This window comes from Mesoplodon bidens (assembly GCF_964165515.1).
Source record: "Mesoplodon bidens genome assembly, chromosome: 10".
Lineage (NCBI taxonomy): Eukaryota > Metazoa > Chordata > Mammalia > Artiodactyla > Ziphiidae > Mesoplodon > Mesoplodon bidens.
In genome coordinates, this window is record NC_138172.1 from 70,153,139 (window position 1) to 70,171,365 (window position 18,227).

General features: G+C 52.4%; 2 protein-coding genes across 4 annotated transcripts in view; one reads left to right on the forward strand and one right to left on the reverse strand.

Moving 5' to 3' along the window:
* The window catches only part of ZFAND3 (zinc finger AN1-type containing 3), a 343,937-nt gene extending 338,186 nt beyond the window's left edge, over positions 1–5,751 (forward strand). Inside the window, exon 6 of the mRNA XM_081247541.1 lies at positions 4,019–5,751. Coding sequence (XP_081103667.1) covers positions 4,019–4,173 — 155 coding nt within the window. The 3' untranslated portion in view covers positions 4,174–5,751. The remainder of the gene's footprint in view (positions 1–4,018) is intronic.
* A 213-nt stretch (positions 5,752–5,964) lies between these two features.
* Positions 5,965–18,227, reverse strand: part of BTBD9 (BTB domain containing 9) — a 409,031-nt gene continuing 396,768 nt past the window's right edge. For 2 of the 3 annotated variants that reach the window (XM_081247538.1, XM_081247539.1), the window contains exon 11: positions 9,061–13,321. In XM_081247538.1, the coding sequence (XP_081103664.1) occupies positions 13,124–13,321 (198 nt within the window). In that variant the 3' untranslated portion in view covers positions 9,061–13,123. Of the gene's footprint in view, positions 6,613–9,060; positions 13,322–18,227 lie in introns of those variants that run through there. The other variant, XR_014016964.1, reaches the window with a different exon arrangement.

Sequence of the window (18,227 nt, forward strand, 5' to 3'; positions counted from 1 at the left end):
GCCTGTGCTGGTCGGGCCTCCTCTCCTCTCCCCATGCCCGGGATGGCCTGTCAGGAGCCAGGCAGTGGCAGGTGGAGAGGGGCCTGGGAGGTGGGCCGTGGGACCCAGTGCGTAGACAGCTCTTCTGCACGCTCGCCTTCTAATCAAGGGCTCATCCCCAATTGCTCTTCTGCCTGACAAACAAACACCCACACAAGTTCTTGAGTGTTTTGTGAAATTTACTGAAAACAGCTCCGCAGCCTTAACGGAGCTCTGCGGCTTCCTCCTAGCCAGTATTTCATGGAAAACCAGTGATCCGGGGCTCCCAGGAGCGGGCAGCAGTTGTGTGATATGGCAGGGGAAAGGGCTGAGGTTAAATCACATTTAGTATTATAGGCTGATCTTTTTTCAAAAACTTTTGCCTTGGGTGTTTTCCTCACTTTTGGGGGATTGGCATCCTTTTAATCATTATCCTACTGCTTATCTCTCCAAAGCACTGTATGTATATAGCTATCATAAGCAAAAGTATATTGAAATTGTTTTTAATACTACATGATGCTGAACTATGGGACCATAAGGAGGGTGTAGATATGAATTGTACATATGTGAGTGAGTTTGATAATGATATATAACTTTTTTTTTTTTTTTTTTTTTTTTTTTTTTTTTTTTTTTTCGGTAGGCGGGCCTCTCACTGTTGTGGCCTCTCCCCTTGCAGAGCACAGGCTCCGGATGCGCAGGCTCAGCAGCCATGGCTCACGGGCCCAGCCGCTCCGCGGCACGTGGGATCTTCCCAGACCGGGGCACGAACCCGTGTCCCCTGCATCGGCAGGCGGACTCTCAACCACTGCGCCACCAGGGAAGCCCCATATATATAACTTTTTAAAATCAGGGATAAAGAATTTCATGATACCCTGGGTAATAATACCAAAGCCCCTGTCACAGCTCTGCTCATCAGTTCAGTGTCCTTTCTGCTTTCTTTCCCTCTGGACACTGCCTTGGCTGACCCACTCTGGAAAGGGCCCACTTGGTTTCTAATAAACAGCGTGAGGAAGTGTTGAGGCTGAGGCTGTAAACCCCCTTGTGCTCTAAAACTGTGTTCATCACTGAAATGAGAACAGTCTGCTTCCCCAGCAGCCTAACTCACTTCTCTCCATATGCCCAGCTTGGTCTCCAGATTTCAGAGAATAATTGAACGTTCATGACACTTCAGTGGTTTCTGGAAACAGGTCTGTGGGTATCGAGAGAAGAGAATAAAGATTCACACACACCCCCAGTCACCCCCGAATGCTTTCCTGTATCCAGAACAGCCCACCCCAACTACTGACACCAGAGTACATTTAGCCAATTGGCTGCTGTCAGTGGATAATACCTACTCAGCATTTGGGACAAGTTCCAGCATGTAACTTCCACTTGGTGAGTGAACTTGACAGGAGAGGGAATTGAGCTTAATTTATATCATCTAATAACCTCAGTGCAGCAGCTTGGGAAGTTAGCCTTCCAAAATTTCCCCCAGACTCTTCCCCAGTGAATTATAATGCCATATATTGTAATTTTTACCAGCTCCGCTCCCTGCTGAACTGGTAAAAATTTACCTGCTGTTCAGTGATTTTCACCTGTCAAAAATCAAAGGCAAGTGTCAAGCAAGGTGTGTCTGACAGAGGTACACAGAGCTTGAGTAGAGAAACAAGGTGTTTTTGGCTGAATGGAGAATCCTTGGGTGGGTAGAGAGAACATCCAGGGTTCCTGTGGTTGTCATGCCCTGTTTCCTTTTCCAGACAGAACCTGGGGCTCTCATGTCTACCCACAGAGTTGGTGGTCCCCAGGAGTTGGCGGAAGGCAGGCTAAAGCAGAGTTGTCAGGGGCATAGTGAGGGCAAGACTGGAGCCTCTTCCCTCCATCCCAGTCTACCTTTGACTAGTGAGGTGTTAGACTGAGCCAGGGCTGAGTTAATTTCAGGGGTAATCCATTTCCTGCTACTTTTATTCAGCCAGCACCATTCATCAGGAGAGGAGAGCCCTTGGGACCCTCTTCTGCATCATCCCAATATCTTGAAGGAAGGGAAGCAGGGATCTTCCCACCCCTAATTATAGATGCTGAAGGTATAGAAATATGTCAGGACTCGGCGACAGAAATGCCTCCACACGCTTCCTGCTGCCACACAGCTGGTACCCCTACCCCAAACCCCGACCCGAGAGCAGGTTCTCCCCGACCAGGTGGGCTTTGCTCCAAAAAGATGATTGTGCTTGTTAGATGCAGGATGCATATTGAGGCCATCCACGCTTCTGCTGTGAAATCCTTTAGGAGAAAGACAACTGGTATCCAATATCTTCAAGTAATGAACTTATCAGTAAATATAACACACTAGCTCATTAATCTTAACTTTGCTTTTGAGCCAAGTGGGAGCTCAGCTTCTCAGGAGACAAAAATTTCATCTCTGTTCCTTTCCTTAAACCTAGTCCTAATTTAGAGTCAAATATATTGCCCTGCTCTCCCTGTGAAGCAGTTAATAACGTGTTTTTTTTTTTTTTTTTCCTGTACAATGGATGGTCCATGCTCGGCCTGGTCGCTCAGGCTGCCCTGGGCCCCTGTCCGTACTCAGCATGAGCTGAAGGCATCAGAGCAGGGCTGTGAGTGTCAGCGGAGGAATATTCTCTGTAAAGTTGATCTTAAAAGTTAAGGCTTTTGAAAATGTTGTCCATCATGGCCAGTCTCTGCTTCAACTTCTGATATCCTTCTAAAACCACTGCCTCCACCTCTTCTCTGAAAAGAATTGAGGACGGGGAGAGGGACGAATCACAGTTTGCAAGTGGTGGTTGTCCATTCACTCTGGCTGCTGCGGTCTGGGCTTAAAAGAGAGAAATCTCTGAGAAGGGATGACGTTTGCTTGGAGAATAAGTGAGGAGAGCACTGGCCGGGGGGCGCTGCTCTGGGATGCCTGCCCCAAGTGCGCAGGGAGAGGTGGTTTAGGAAGGGATTCCAGCTCGCTGCAGGTCAGTCCTGTGGACCTGGTCTAGGCCCGTGGGACCTGGAGGTATGACCAGATGCAACTGTTGGGATGAGGTGATGGGGAGGAGCCAGCCCAGATCTCACGCCCCCTCCCCTGAAAGGGCCAGACAGACCCAGGGAACATCGGGTGACTGTCGCTGGCACACGTCCACACCCCCCATCAGCACTCCTAGAATTTGACCGGAAGGGGAGAATGGGCCACATCCTGACACAGCTCTGTGTTCCCTTTGTCTTCTGAGCCTCTCTGCTGACACCCTGAGGGCCTCCTCTCATTGTTTCCTACCAGAGGGGTTTCATCTGTGCCTCTACCTGCTCTGCCGGCCTCTCCTCAGCTCTTTGTTCTCCACCGTCGTGCTCCCAGGAGGCCCGAGTGTGTGGGCCTCACCTCCTGCCCACCAGGTGGGGTTGGAAGCATCAGCCTTCATTAAGATGCCAGTCGGATCTCGACATTTCTGTTCTTTCCTCTCTTTAAATGTAATACCTTGTCCAGTGCTTGAAGTAACCCATTTTCCTCTGAGAGCCCCCATTCATGTGTGAGCTTTGGTTTGATCACACCCACTGTCCCCATAATCATTTCTGCCGCGCCCCCCCCCCCCCACCCCGGTCCCCTAGAAGCAATGCATGTCTTGTGGTAGATACTGAGGTTTGTCCAGGCCGGGGAAGCGCTGAGCTGCCAGCTCTCTGGGCTCTCCTGCCTGCGTGGGGCTGGGAGGGAAGGGGCTCAAGAGCCCCTGAGGCAGGTGCTGCAGAGTCACCTTGGGGTTCCACCCTCAGGGTCCAGGCAGGAACAGCATTGAAGGCAGATGTGCCCTTTGGACGTTCTGAGGACGTCGTTGGACTTGCGTGAGAGTGCTGGCTGTCTTGTCAGAGGGGGGATGTTGTAATAGGCTCTTCAGCAGCCGGAGCCCCTGCTGCAACCATCGTCCACTCACTGGACGGCCCTCCCGCTCTCTGGACCTGAGGGAGAGCTGGGCTCTGTGCACGTGGAGGCCACCCTAACGGTCTGTCTTCTCTGCTTCCCCCACTGCTGCAGGTTACGTGTTCTGTATGTTGCATCGCCTCCCTGAGCAGCATGACTGTACGTTTGACCACATGGGCCGTGGCCGAGAGGAAGCCATCATGAAAATGGTGAAACTGGACCGGAAAGTGGGGCGCTCTTGCCAGCGCATCGGGGAGGGGTGCTCCTGAAGGCCGGCTTGGCCGCTACATGACGCTGTTCTTAGTTCACTAATGTTAGCCTTATTTAGGACAAAGTCAGCCAGACACCTTGTACTGGGCACGCGTCAGACTACAGCCAGTCCGTTTCCTTTCCTTAGCCAGCCATCCTGGTACTGTAGTTTAGGGGTTGATGGTGGTTGAAATTGATTTCTGGCTGGTTATTAAGGTGCCTGCTAGCCATTGTATAAAATTAAAACATGAAGAATATTTTTTTTTGAGCATGGCTAGTGGATTTAAAACAACACATACCTGTCACTGCTGGAGTCAAACTTACAAAAAGCCTTAAGTGGAAAGTGTTCCAGACGGAGACTCTGAGTCAATAGAGGAGGAGAAGCTGGTGTTCAAGTCCCCACGACGCACGTGGCTTTGCCGGAAGCTCTGGTTAGTGTTCGGCCTTCACCTCTTCACTGTCCTTAGTCCCAGTAGCCAGGATACCTGATGGCCACGCGTGCCTGGGCCACGGGAGGCTGTTGAGATTGGCCCCGTGGCTGGGCTGGGTGGTGGCCTCGCTCTCCCACTGAGCAGGAAATGGGGGTGGGGACAGGTTAAGATAATTTACCTGACTTGCTATGAAAAAACTCTCTCATCACACGAGAAGAGAAACAGTAACCTCACTTTGAAAATCAACTCCACTCAAGACTAGTCCACGAATGAGAACCACCTTTTCTACACAGGACCCTTGGTCATGAGAAGCAACCGCGGGCGCGCCCTGACCCACTGGCTCTGGTTTGCCGTTTGCCGAGTGCAGGGATCTGGCAGGTTGATCAAATAAGGCTAATTGCAGCACCGCAACTGTGGCCTACAAACTGGCCTCTGCAGCTAGATTTCTATATTGGAAGTTTTTTAAAAAGACGTTTCACAGCCAGCAGGGATCAATAGAAGAGCCGGGAGCTGCCTGCAGCTCCGTCCCTTCCAGCAGGAGCCTACTCGGCCCCTCACGACGCCTTGGCCTCGCCTCTCATGTCTGTGCAGCCCCATAGTCCAAGGGCAACCAGTCCACTTCTACCATACAGCAGGTTTAGTAAGGGGGGGCAGCATATGTCACAGGGACAGAGGTTGATCTGTCTAAAACAGTGGTTCGTGGCCGTGGCCCAGCTTGAGAGAGACACTCGCTAAGGCAGGTGGGGGGAGGGCCTGTTTCTCAGCGTGTTTCTCTTCAGAGAGGAGTTGAGTGGAGGCAGGAGCTCAGGCCCAGTGGGGATGGGTGGAGATGGGCCTGTTTGCCAGTGTTAGGAAATCATCACCGATCAGGTGTGGGGGGTGGGTAGACAGGAGGAAGATGCCCTTGAAAGCCTGAGCGGGGGTGAATGGCCCCAGAGCCCCATCTGATCCAGGCCGGTGAGGGTCGGAGGCTCCTGCAGAGGCAGTTTGGATCTGCCCGCACACAGGCTACTGGAATAGTTTAACCCAGCAACTTACCCTTTTATACCACAGCAAGTGTTTGCTCAACTCTGTCTGCAAATTAACAGTTAATACCTGCAACTACAAATGTTTTGGGTCCGAAATACTGAAATAGGAAATCATGCTCTTCCCCGCCTCCTCTTCCACCCCACCCCCACCAGAGTGGAATCCGCTGCAAAATCTCCAGCCTTAATTCTTGCTTCAGGACCCAGACCGGCGTCTTGCTCTAGGGCAGCCCAGGGCAGAGGGGCCAGGTCTGCCCACGTTTACCACTGTTACCAAGCCACGGCCCTCTGGCCAGTACCTGGCCATCCTCAGTGATGCGGCCCACCTCGGCCCCCCACCAAGCTCTGATCGTGAAGAGGCCACAGGCGCCCTTCCGGCCCTCCTCAGGCCCCACCGGCTGCTGCTTCCTGGCGGCAGCGATGGGAAGCAGGCTCTCTGGGGAGTCCCGGCCGCACACAGGGCTCGCAGCCCATGGTCACTTCCTAATGGTAGAGCTGGGGGTGGGGTGGGAGGGCTTGTTCCCTGGCAGTATCTGTTCTGTGAAGTTTGTTAAATGTAAGGAAAGCTTAAATTCTTGTATCTTTAAAAGAGAAAATCTTATTTAACCCTTTTGTGTTCTAGATTTACTTACACACATAGCCTAGAGCTCAGTTTTAGTTTTAACATTGTGAAAATATTAAAAGAATCTTGTAACTTTATTCTTTTTTTTTCCTGCTGAAAAAAAAATTAAACCAATCGTATGAAAGTTTGGATTTCTCTGTTCTGCTGGTTCTCCTAAGTGCCTCCTGGATGACCAGGAAAATAATAAAAGGTCTCCCCAGCCAGAGGTTGGAAGAGGTGGAGGGCTCTTGTGTGCACTGTCTGGGGCTCACTTGTCTGGTGAGTGTCCAGGCTCCACAGTTGCTCCTCTGGTTTCTCTTGTGTGGTTCCGCCTCGGGAGACCCTGGGGTAGAGGTGTGTCTGCTGGGCCCAGCCTTCTCTGGCAGCAGGGAGGTTACGTACCTGGGGGAGATGGGAAGGATGAGCACCAGCCCAGAGGGCCCCCAGCTGTGCGCGGGTTGGGTGTGCCTGGGTCCTGGCATAGCCAAGACCTGACTTAACCAAGGACAGGCCCGGAGGAGAAAGATTCCCGGAAGGGACGATCAGAATGATGTAAATGCTGTGTAGAGGATCACCTAATACGCCTTAAGACAGACTAGGCTATCAGGATGGAGAGGTTGTGACTGGGGTCTGCAGTACCCAGAGCCTGGAAAGGCGTTCTGAGAAGAAGGTGCTGTAGAGCTGTGGTCACAGCGTGGGCCCACATTCCTCTTTCTTACCGTCCTAGAGCAAGTCAGCCACACCTCACCATCCACACGTGTACAGGGCGTGATACTCAGGCCCCACAGAGGGCTAGCTGAGATCACAGGAGACGGACGGGCTTGTCTGGGTGCTGTCTGTCTGCCTCCTGCCCAGAGGCAGAGAAAGCATGGAGCCGTGGGGGAGGGACCACGACGCACAGGAGTCTTCGCATGATTTCTGAAGGGAAGCCACATCGCAGTCTCACAGCTGTCAACTCGGTTGTTGTGAACATAATTTGTATGTTTGCTCACCTAGGCTGCTATGCAACATGAAGCTGCATCCTGCCCACAAATGAACACGTATTCCAAACAGCAACAGTGCCCTTTGGGCTTCTGGACACAGTCCTCCTTTACAGATGGCTCAGAAGAGCTGTTCCCCAGCCCCAGCCCAGCATGGCCCCTACCCTCCCACATCAAAGAGGCCCTCACCAACCTTTACAGACCCAGAAACCAAAGATAGAGGACGTCTGCGTTCTTGGGTGAATTCAGGTTATACACGTCTGGCAAGAGTAGCTCATGGGCCAAGCCCCACGGCCACACTGAGGTGCTCCTGCCACCCCTCCCTCCCCACACCGCAGTCCCGAGGCTGAGTCCGGTCCTCACCCTCCTCTGGCTTTTCTAGGTGTGAGGGTACGGGTGGGGCAGCCTCGGAACCTCAGTGCTTGCTGGGAGAGCCTGACGAGAGAGAGCCTGGCTGTTCCTCAGAGCTGGTGCTGCCTCTCAGGTCCCTTCTGGAAGGGAGCTCTGAGAACTGGAGCTGCCCTCTGCAGAAGGCCGGGAGAAGCTGGGCCCCAAGGCCTGGGGAGCTCTGAGCTGGCCTGGGCTGGTCAGCGGCTCTGTGCTCCCTGCCATCCCTGCCCACAAGCTTCTGGATCTCACTGTCAGCACCCAGGGCCACTGATGGGGACCCACTGCCTGGGGCAGGTCTGGGAGGGAAAACCCCTGTGGCAGCTGGGAGTAAACCAGGAACATGGCGCTAGAAGCAGCCATCGGGGAGGACAGTGCCCCCTACACGCAGGGTGGAAAGCAGAGGCCGAGGGGCACGGTGACCTTGGACAGCCTGGTCCTCTGTGCCCCACTGCTGCTCAAGTACCCTCCCTGTCCTGAGCCACAAGCCCTCGGAGGAGGCTATCTGGCAGCAGATGGGCAGGCCGTAACAGTGTCACCAGTGTTCCCAGGGCATCCATGGGAACCCAAGCCCTGGGCCCCAGACCCCACCTTACAGGCCTCTCAGCTCCTCCTGCCGCTGGCTCTCAAAGGTGGCAGCCTCCAGCTGTCCCAGCCGCAGGGACAGCCAAGAGGAGACAAAAGCCTCCTGCTCTGGGCTTAGGGCTATAAATACTCAGGATGCACGTGGTAAATGCTCGAAACATTTATCATAAATTACAGGTGGATGATTGTGGGTCTTTAGGCCCTGAGGCCTCTGGGGGAATATTTGAGTTCTTTAGGGGGGGGGGGAAAGCAGAAGCTAACTTGGTGGGTTTGGAGGGCCCCTTTCAGAGTCTGCCTTCTGGCTGGGAGAGGACAGGGTGTAGGGAAGGACGGCCGGGGGCCAGGGGCTCTGCTGCCCGTCTGGATAGTCAGTCACAGAGGAAGCAAAGGACCAGGCCCAGGTCAAGAGTGACTCAGCCAGATGAAAGGGAGGGCACCCTCACCCCTCTGCTAGGTTATTCCATGAGCATTATTACTTTAGTAATTTTTAAAAAATAGAACAGTGATTTTCAAAAGTGTGCACCTGTCCTCACCTCTGCAGTGGAGGCAGGTCCTGGTCCATGTCAGTCCAGCAGAAAGTCCTGCCTGAAGGCACGTGGGGTGTTTGGTGGGGGACATGCAGCTCCCTGTGCCTGCTGAGGTGCGGCGGCTCCTGCGGCCAGTCTGATGGAAACCAGCAGAACCCCCAGGTCCTCTCCCCACACCTCAACACAGGGGCGGGGATGGGGTGTATCGGAAGCTGGTTTACTCTCCGACCAAACCCTCCCACCACCGTTTCCACTCATTTTCTGCAAAACACCAGGGCCTCAGGATACTGTCCAGTAGCCAGGTATGACCAGGTCAGCTTCCAGGAGGAGAAACGGGCGCACATACCTCCCCCTCCTCCAAAAACTCCTGCGCAAACACCAGGCCCCAGGACGACTTCTCATTTAATATTAGAATAATGAAAACCATGGTGGCACAGAACCACGAACTGCATTTTAAATTCCTAGGGCTACTAATGAGCACTGAACTCCTGCTGGAGCTGTTGTTTGGGACAAACATGCAGAATGGATGGCTGCAGCCACGAAAGGAAGTGGAGCGTGGCCTGCACCACTGCAGCCACAGCTGCTGCCTGTCCAGCCGCCACCCCGAACACCTCAGCTGCACCCAGAGGAGCTGGCCGCCCATGTGGAATGCAGCACCAGAAAACGAAACAAAAACTCACTAATGAGGAAAAACTCCTAGAAGGAGATACATTTAATTTTCTTTTCCTTCTTTGACACCTTTCTTCTCTGTCCAAAGGGAGGTTCTTAACTGAAGCCCACAATGGGGAATGCTCCCTTCCTTTATTATCAGATGGCCTCAGCACACAGGATGCTCTGCCTTTTATCACAGATTAGACCTTTTTCCCCCGTGGCTCTAGAAAGGATAAGTGATTACAAGTTTGTTATCTTCTGAATTAAACACAAGGTGAAGTTGACAAGGGTCGGCACTGTCTGCACAGCGGTTTGACACCTGGGGCGACAGCATAACTACTGAGCAATGTTTGCACAAAATTCAAGAGCTACTTTTTTCTTGGCCCAGGAATTAGTCTAACAAACACACCCCACTCTTGCTGAAAATAATTTTCTTTTCCCAACTCTTCTAGGAATAAAACGCTTTTAATGTATTTGTCAGGAATCAACACTTCATTTACTAAGATTAAAGAAGTGATAAAGAGCAATTGAGAAGAGTCCCACATCCCGCATGGGCTCATGGTTCTAACTACAATCAGAAGAAAACCGGAAAAAGCACTGAGACTATGGGAAAACATGTGTTTGCGTGTGTGATACTGTTACACCTGTTTCAAGTTCAGAGTGCTTTGCAGCAGCCCCCGCCTTTAAGCCCGCCTTGACTGGGGCGCCACGAGGCACACATCCCGCCCTGCCCGCCGTGCTCAGCACCAGCCCTCCAAGGAGCTACCAGAAGGTGACGTTGAAGGCTTACGCCAAAAGCCCCAACAAAGTGTGCATTTTACTCCCCCACAAAGCATGACATAAAATGAAGGGCAGGAGGTTCTGCACGTTCAATCTCTAGACCTGGGTAGTGGTTACAAAGGTGCTGTTTCACAATAAAGGGCCAGAGGCCACAAGCACCCCTCTGTCCACCTCACCAGACCTCCTCAAAGCAGTCGCCATGGGGCTGCATCCTCACAGGGTTGGAGGGGAGCCACGGGCCCTCATCTGCCGCTGCACCCCTCACAGCTTGGCCCAGCCTGCTGCCTCGCGTCCCACAGCTCCCAGGAAATCAGCCTCCACTCTGTGCTGGGCTGAGGGCTCCGCGGGCATCTGGGGCTCCTTGGAGCTGGGTCTCATCAGCACTCCCGTTTAGCTCTATTGGTCTCTCCCCAAGTTTTGGGGCCATCTTGGTCCAGCTGGCTCATGGTGGGTAAGTCCCCTGTGGGACCAGCCAGGGCTCTGGAGAATGCCAGGCACTTGGGGACTTTTTCTTGGCTGCCCACTCATCCCTCATTCCCTGGCAACGCGTCTGGGGTGTCGCACTTCGACTGGGGTGTCCAGGCCCCTCCAGCCAGGCATACAGAAAGAGCCCCCATTCCCCAAACCACAAGGCTCAACAAGGAAGGCAGAGCCCCTGCCTGGTAACAGGAGGCCGACCAGAGCAGACTTTGTTGAGCTTCATCAGTGTCTGCTGGGGTCCAGAGCAGGCTTGCATCCAAGCAAGGCCTCTAGACCATCAGGGGGCCTCAGGGGAGGCAGCTGCGGGGCTAGGGGACGGCGATACCGCGGCACAGAGCTGGCCTCAGTCCTCCCCGTCCTCAGCACTGCCTCTCAGTCCCCTTCCTTCCCTTTGTCTGATAACAAGGGGCGTCTGAAGTGCTGGAGGAACAGGAGAGAGACAAGCTTTATTCTCTCCAGACAGACCTCAGGGCAGAGATCTGGACGGAACTAACACCAAAGAGAATTCACAGAGGAAAGGAAGCAGAGGGTGAGCCACTGGCCATGCAGGGCACAGTTCATGCCTCTTCAGGTGTGAAGCTGAGTGACCAGGAAGCATTTAGTAACCTGTGCCTGGATGGAGAAGGGTGCTGAAAGGCTCCAGACCCTCCCCCAGCCCACCCTGCACTTCCCCGGGTCAGCAGTGCTGGCCTCCAAGCCGGGATTCCTCCTGGACAGGTGACTTCAGAGTTTGAAAAGAAGCCCTTGAATAGATGACACTTGCAAAAACATTTGAACCCTGCCCTCTTCTGACTTCCTGCTCCTCCTGCCTCCCCCGTGGGCAGTGAATGCACCGCTGGAGGAAGTGCTGAGCTGTCAGGAATCCTCAGCTCTAACTGGAGAAGGGGCTGGATGCTGAGGGAGGCGGCGCCAGCCACGGAGCGCGGCCAGCCGCCCGCGGCGAGCAAGCGAGCGGCACCGCCATTTGTTACCGGAGCCCCTCCCATTGTGAAAAGCTGTGTCCCCCTCAGAGGGTTCCACTCACCCCACGCAGGGGGACGCAGACAGAGATCAGAGTCGAGGGCACCGAGCGAGACTAGCAGAAAGACAACCTTCCCGTTTAATCATGCAGCTTGAAGCTACCCTACTATTCCAATACTGATAAATCACAACTACATCACACTAGGAGGAAACAGCTGACCCACTGGCTCTTTGTACACCCATGACCAATGTGTCTTTAAGACAGAAAGGACCCCCCGTCGGCCCCAACCCTCCTCCAAGCAGGACGCACAGAGGACCTGATCATGACAGCCAGCCAACAGAAGAATCGGGGGATGAGCAAAAACCGGACACAATCTGATCAAGTTACACAGGGCAGTTAGCACTGGGATGGAAATTACTCAGACACACAGAGCCAGATCAAGCGACAACTGTCAGATGAGATCGTTTCAATGAGGATTAAAAGGAAAGCTGCTTAGAACTGTTTTTTTTTTTTTTTTTTTTCAATCCCTGGCTGAGTATTATGGTCTGGGGGAAAAACAGCAACCACCGATCACCACCACGCGGGGAAGGCCCACTTTTGCATTCCCGACACCGACTGGCAGGACGGCTGCCTCCACACGGCTCACTAACCTGTGGCAAATGGAGGACAGGTCCAGCCCAACCGGAAGTTGGTATACACTCATACGTACTTCTGAACATTAAATTAGCTGGTGGCATAATCACTGTTTCCTTGTCAGCCTCCCAAGCTTAAAGGCTGGATACGTTTCAGGAATGACAGGTTAATAACTTGGCAGTTTGAGTGATTATTAACTCCAGTGTCCACAGATTAATTTGCTCCTTGTGTATTTTGTTGATCTTCCTCCAAGGATTTTCCTTGTCAGACCAGGTGCCATGATGAGCTGCATCTGTGCCTCATTTAGGAGATGCGCAGGATATTCCTCAGCTCTACCCCACGCTCAACCGTTCAAAACTAAGGAAGGAAAATTACAGCGTCAAAAGGGATTAAACAAGTGATTTGCTGTTTGAACCTTTCCTAAAGATCTGGAAAACCTATGGTTCAGCAAATGGAGGATAACTAAAAGAAATAAAAAATTATTTAGTTGCCAGGGCAATGTGTTCCATAAAAGTAAATGCTCTAAGGAAACCCATTTCCTACAGGGTGCCTCCAGGTAAGGAAGGCCTAATACATTCTCTTCCATTCCTGTGTTCATGTGCCATCTTTGTATTCCGACTCAGGCCTATTACTTCCTTCTGTGGTCTTTGCGGGGTTAGATTAGAGAGGTAGGGTGTTAACGGACTTGATGAAGATTGAAGACCCACTTTTTCCCCCTGGAGACCAGCCTGATTTGAACAAACTGAGGAGAACAAAGCAGCCCCTTTGTGTCCTTGGGAGGAAACCTGTCCTGTGTGTTTCTGCAGCCAGGTCTGTTCCTCGTGGGGCGGGGGTGGCGGGGGGAGGCGTCCACAGGGATCCCTGCTTGGGGAGGACACGGCTCCTGTGCCACCTGGGCCCAGCCGAGTCACTCCACACGTGCGCCTCCCTTATTGGTGCTGCCGGTTGGCTGAGTATGAGTTGGAGCCTGGGCTGGAGTGCAGTGAGTTGCCGCTGGGGGCCTGCAAGGCGTGGGGGTCGGGCTGCTGACTGGCTGGGCTAGTGTCCCCTGTCCCCGATTCCTCGCTGTTTTCCTCCTTCTGGTTGCTCTGCTGCTCGGGACACTCAAAGTGGACGCAGTGGAACACCTGGTGAGAGAAAGAAGAGACCCGGTGAGTGATGGGTCAGTGTCGGACCCCAGAGCTGCCATGAGTCGGGACACTGTCCCCACAGGAGTGACGGCAGGTCCTTCCGCTCCCCCCCACCACTGGCACGGACAGGCAGCAACTAGAGGGTGGTAAGCGCTTTTCAGTCAGTCAGGATAAAAGTAAGTGGACCGATGAGTCTAAGAGTTGCAGGCAGCACAGCATGGATTCCTATACAATGTTCCCACTGGATTTCTCCATTTTGTCTCATGAGCTTTTCTTTCTTTTTTAATTAATTCTTACATCTGGCAGTTGGGTTAAAAGTCAGTGGGGTTGATGGTGGCAATGGCTGCATGGTTCTGTCAATATACTAAAAAGCACTATGCTTTAAATGGGTGAGTTGTATGACATGTGAATTATAATACAATAAAGTTATTTTCTAAAAAAAAGCCTACAGGGCATTACCCCAGGGGAGGACCCAGGCTTATCTCCAAGCATCCTAAGAGCCGTTGCTCACCTCCTCCTGTGCCCTCCGGAATGGAACAAGTTCTTGGTGCGTAATCATCCTCTGGGCAGCAGTGCTGGGGAGGGAACTTCAACCCGAGGTGACCTGGGCCAGCCAGGAACAAACACCCTCACATGGAGGAATGGCCCCCCGCAGGAGCCAGGAAAAGCCTGCCTTCCACCGTGACTCACTCAGGAAGCACCACTGAGCAGACAGGGCACCACTCGGCAAACAAGGGTGAGCCTCGGCCCTGACCTTGAGAACACACAGCACGGCTGGGGGTTGGGGGTGAGCCTGACACGCCCGGAGCAGGAGGTAACTGCTGGTGTGTGAGCCGGGGGCACAGGGGCAGCCAGAGGAAGCTCATGTCAGAGGAGGGTCTTTAGGGATGCCCTCCCCCCCACAGAAATTCCTCTCTCCACTAACAGCCAAGTCCTCCTGGGGTCCCTGCTCTGTGGTGCCTGTCCTGAGCTCTTTGCACAGGAGAATCACATCCTCTCCTGGGGGCGTCTTCAGTATGAAGCACACAGATCGACTTTCCAAGGAGCATGCTGGCAGTTTTAAGGGAATCAATTTCCAGATCCTCAAATTCAGTATTTTCTAAAACTGCCTGAGAACATGACTGAATTCACAACACCCTTCCCCACCTCACAGAAGGAAAGCACAGCCCTCTCCTGCCCGTGCTACAGTACGCACTGGGGCACACCGACCTCCCTCACATGGATGCCAAGCCCTGGATGGGGAGCACCCTCCCATGAGTCATGGGCCCTGATGCCTTCCGGGTCCCCATGAGAGTGAAATTTGGCCTGAGTGAGATGTTCTGAATTCAGAACCGAACTGTATATGTGACTCATGTAATTCTTTTAAACGTAACTGCAATTTCCCCAGAATTATAAAAACATTTTCAAAATACACTGCCTAAATCCCATGAACAATTCCACAATTACTTTCAGATTTGGTGTGCCTTATTCAACGAGTTGGTTAAAATCTATTTTACCAAATCATGTCATCAAATATGTATTCCTAATAATTAATCCTTATCTTCCGTCTTTTAAAATATTTTTTTCTATCTCATATTAACAAAAATAATTGTATTTAAACTTATGAAGAAATTTTTACTTCTCAACCTTAAAATGTTCAAAAAATTACACTTTTTTTCCCAGAGCTCTTTTAGGGGATATGCAAACAAAATGTTTGAAGGCCATTGCTCATTGTGCTTAGAAGACTCTAAGCCCTCAATAGAGTCCTTTTAAAAGTTAATAGGCAGGAATTCCCTGGCAGTCCAGTGGTTAGGACTCTGCGCTTTCACTGCCAAGGGTGTGGGTTCGATCCCTGGTTGGGGAACTAAGATCCTGCAAGCCGTGCGGTGCAGCCAACAAGAAAAAAGAAAAGTTAATAGGCAGACTTGCAGCCACGTGGATAGATCTAGAGATTATCATACTAAGCGAAGTAAGTCAGAAAGATAATTACCATATGACATCACTTATATGTGGAATCTAAAATACGATACAAATCAACATATCTATGAAACAAAAACAGGCTCACAGACATAGAGAACAGACTTGTGGTTGCCAAGGTGAGGGGGGTGTATGGCGGACGGAAGCATTGGGAGTCTGGGATGAGCAGATGCAAACTATTACGTATAGGATGGATAACAACAAGGCCCTACTGTATAGCACAGGGAACTGTATTTAATATCCTGTGACAAACCATAATGGAAAAGAATATGAAAAAGAATATATATATGACTGAGTCATTTTGCTGAACAGAATAAACACACATTGTAAATCAACTATACTTCAATAAAATTAAAAGAAAAGTTAATAGACAGGACCTGGAGGGAAGGCGAGGACATTTTAGGGCTAGAAGTGTTCCAGGCAAGGGGAATAATATGGGTGAAGACCTTGGGAGGAAAGAGCCAAGTGATGTCTGAGAAGATCCGAGTGGCAAACCGTGAGGAGAGGGGAAAGTCGGCAGCAGGGCCATTGAGAGCTTTGGAGCAGAAACATTCTGTGATCTGCTGGAATCGGATCTAGGGGTGAGTGCCAGTTCCTGAGGGGCCTGATGGCACAAGACAGTCTTAGAGACACTGCTGTGGTAAGCCAGTAACATGACAGGAGCTGAGGCTGAGGGAGCCGGAGGCCACCAGTGGCTGGGGGACCAGGAGGCAGAACCAGCACCCTGGACAAATACCTGGTAGGGCCCTGGCTCTCCTACTGGTGCTACCGTATCCCAAGGGTTTTCTCCCTTTGGCCTCCAGACTTCTAAACCAGCCCTAGATAAGTAAGATGATGCAAGTTGTTGTAAAGCTGTCATCGAACTTAGGCGCAAATGCTGAGGCTAAACTGTAAGCATGTAACTGGCGTGTAGTGATGTGCTTGGAAAGGACTGGTGGGTGCCTGGGCCTGCGTGGACAGCTGTGAGAGGCAAGCCATGTGGCACAGGGCCAGGGCCAGGCTCTGAGCCCTGGCCACCCAGTGCTCCCAGGAGAGCTCAACCCTCACTATCCTTGGGTCAGGCCCACCCGTTCCTTCCAAGTGGCCTGCTAGCTCAGAGGACCTACTGAACTTGGATCTTCCCATGTTTCCTGAGTCCTGGATAAGGGCCTGTCTTTAGAGGATAAGGCACTGGTACCCCGGGAGTGGGCAGGATGCAACCAGGCCTGGACACCTGCCACTCTCCCTGAGAAAGGACCAGGCGGAGGAGACCGCAGGGGGCTCAGGAAGTGCAGAGAGCCAGGGGGACGCGGCTGCCCCTGCTTCCTCCTGGGAACTCTACAGCCTCCACAGCTCGAGCACACACACTGTGCACACCCACACCACGCACACAGGCACACGTGCACTATGCACGCATACACATGCACCCTTCTTCCGCAGAATCAGGTTCACGGAGAAGACAAATGTAATATCAACTGTGAAATTATACTTAAAATATAAATTCCATGCTTACCTTCCTGCGTCACTATTTCTTCCATATTCCCACTTCAATTCATTTATCTACCACTGTTTCAAATTTCACCTTTCAAACTCATATGAAGCCCGAGACCACGCATCCTCTTTGTATGGGCAGAGTGTATTTTCTCTTAGAGTGAGCCGACTTCTCTCCTTAAAGCTCAGGCTGGTGCTGCTTCCTGTGGACCCGAGGCAGCCCCCAATCTCTCCCTCCTTTTCTTTTCTTTCCTTTCTCCCTCCCTTTCATAACAAATCTTACCCCTTGGGCCCACCTGCAGGTGCTTACCTGTCAACAGCCATAGGGGAGGGCCTTTTCTGGGGATTTAAAACCTGTTTGGGCTGTCAGCTCTCACCTGGGCTACTCAGGGTAAATTGGAAAACCCTCTTCTAAGTAGCAGCTATTAATACCTCTTCTCCATCAGCTCCACATTCTTGGAGCTTCTGAAGTGACAGGACCACCTTCTGGTGGGTTATTGACAGTCTCTTGCTTTAGGAGCATCTGTCTTTCCAAGCACGGGGTGGGGCCATGGAGACAACCCCCCAGAACACATCTTGGCTTCCGCACACCCACCGCCGCACTCCCAGTGGATCCTCTCCCTAGACCTCCTTGTAAACGAACAAACATCCTTCCCTTTCTCAACACCACCCAGCGTCATCTTTTGTCCCCGGCGCCTGCGTCTCCACCTGTTCTGAACAATGCACTTTACGGCACCGTCCCCGTTCTGACCTGACCTCCTTACCCTGCCCCGTCACGCCCGCAGTCGGCTATGTCACCCCACTCTCGCGCTCCCCGTCAGCATCTCTGTGGCTGCTCCTCGGAGCCCTAGGCTGATGCTAACCCTTCAACTGGTTTAACACTGTCCTGCTGCGTATTACCTTTCCCAGTGAATGGGTTTTCTCTCCTTGTGCTCTCACGAACCTCCCTTCGGGTCTCTTAATTTCTAGGCCAGCCTGTGAGGCTCCAGGGCCCAAGGCCCAGCCCCACCTCCTGCCTGTGTCCTGACCTGTCAGTTCCCATCTGACTCAAGGACCAAGGCGTGGCCGTCCTTTCTCTCACTCAGGGCCTTGCACAAGAATAACAAATCAATAAAAACCCTGGATTGAAACATAAAGTTAGGGCTTCCCTCGTGGCGCAGTGGTTGAGAGTCCGCCTGCCGATGCAGGGGACACGGGTTCGTGCCCCGGTCTGGGAAGATCCCACATGCCGCGGAGCAGTTGGGCCCGTGAGCCATGGCCGCTGAGCCTGCGTGTCCGGAGCCTGTGCTCCGCAACGGGAGAGGCCACAACAGTGAGAGGCCCGCATACCGCAAAAAAAAAAAAAAAAGAAAAAAGAAACTTAAAGAAGATCTCAGTGCAGCCGGCCGCTATCTAACGTCTGGCCATCACCTAAGGAAGGGTCCCCATGGGTGACGCAGTCCTGAGAGGCAGCGTGGGTTTCTGCTCCATGCTGTAC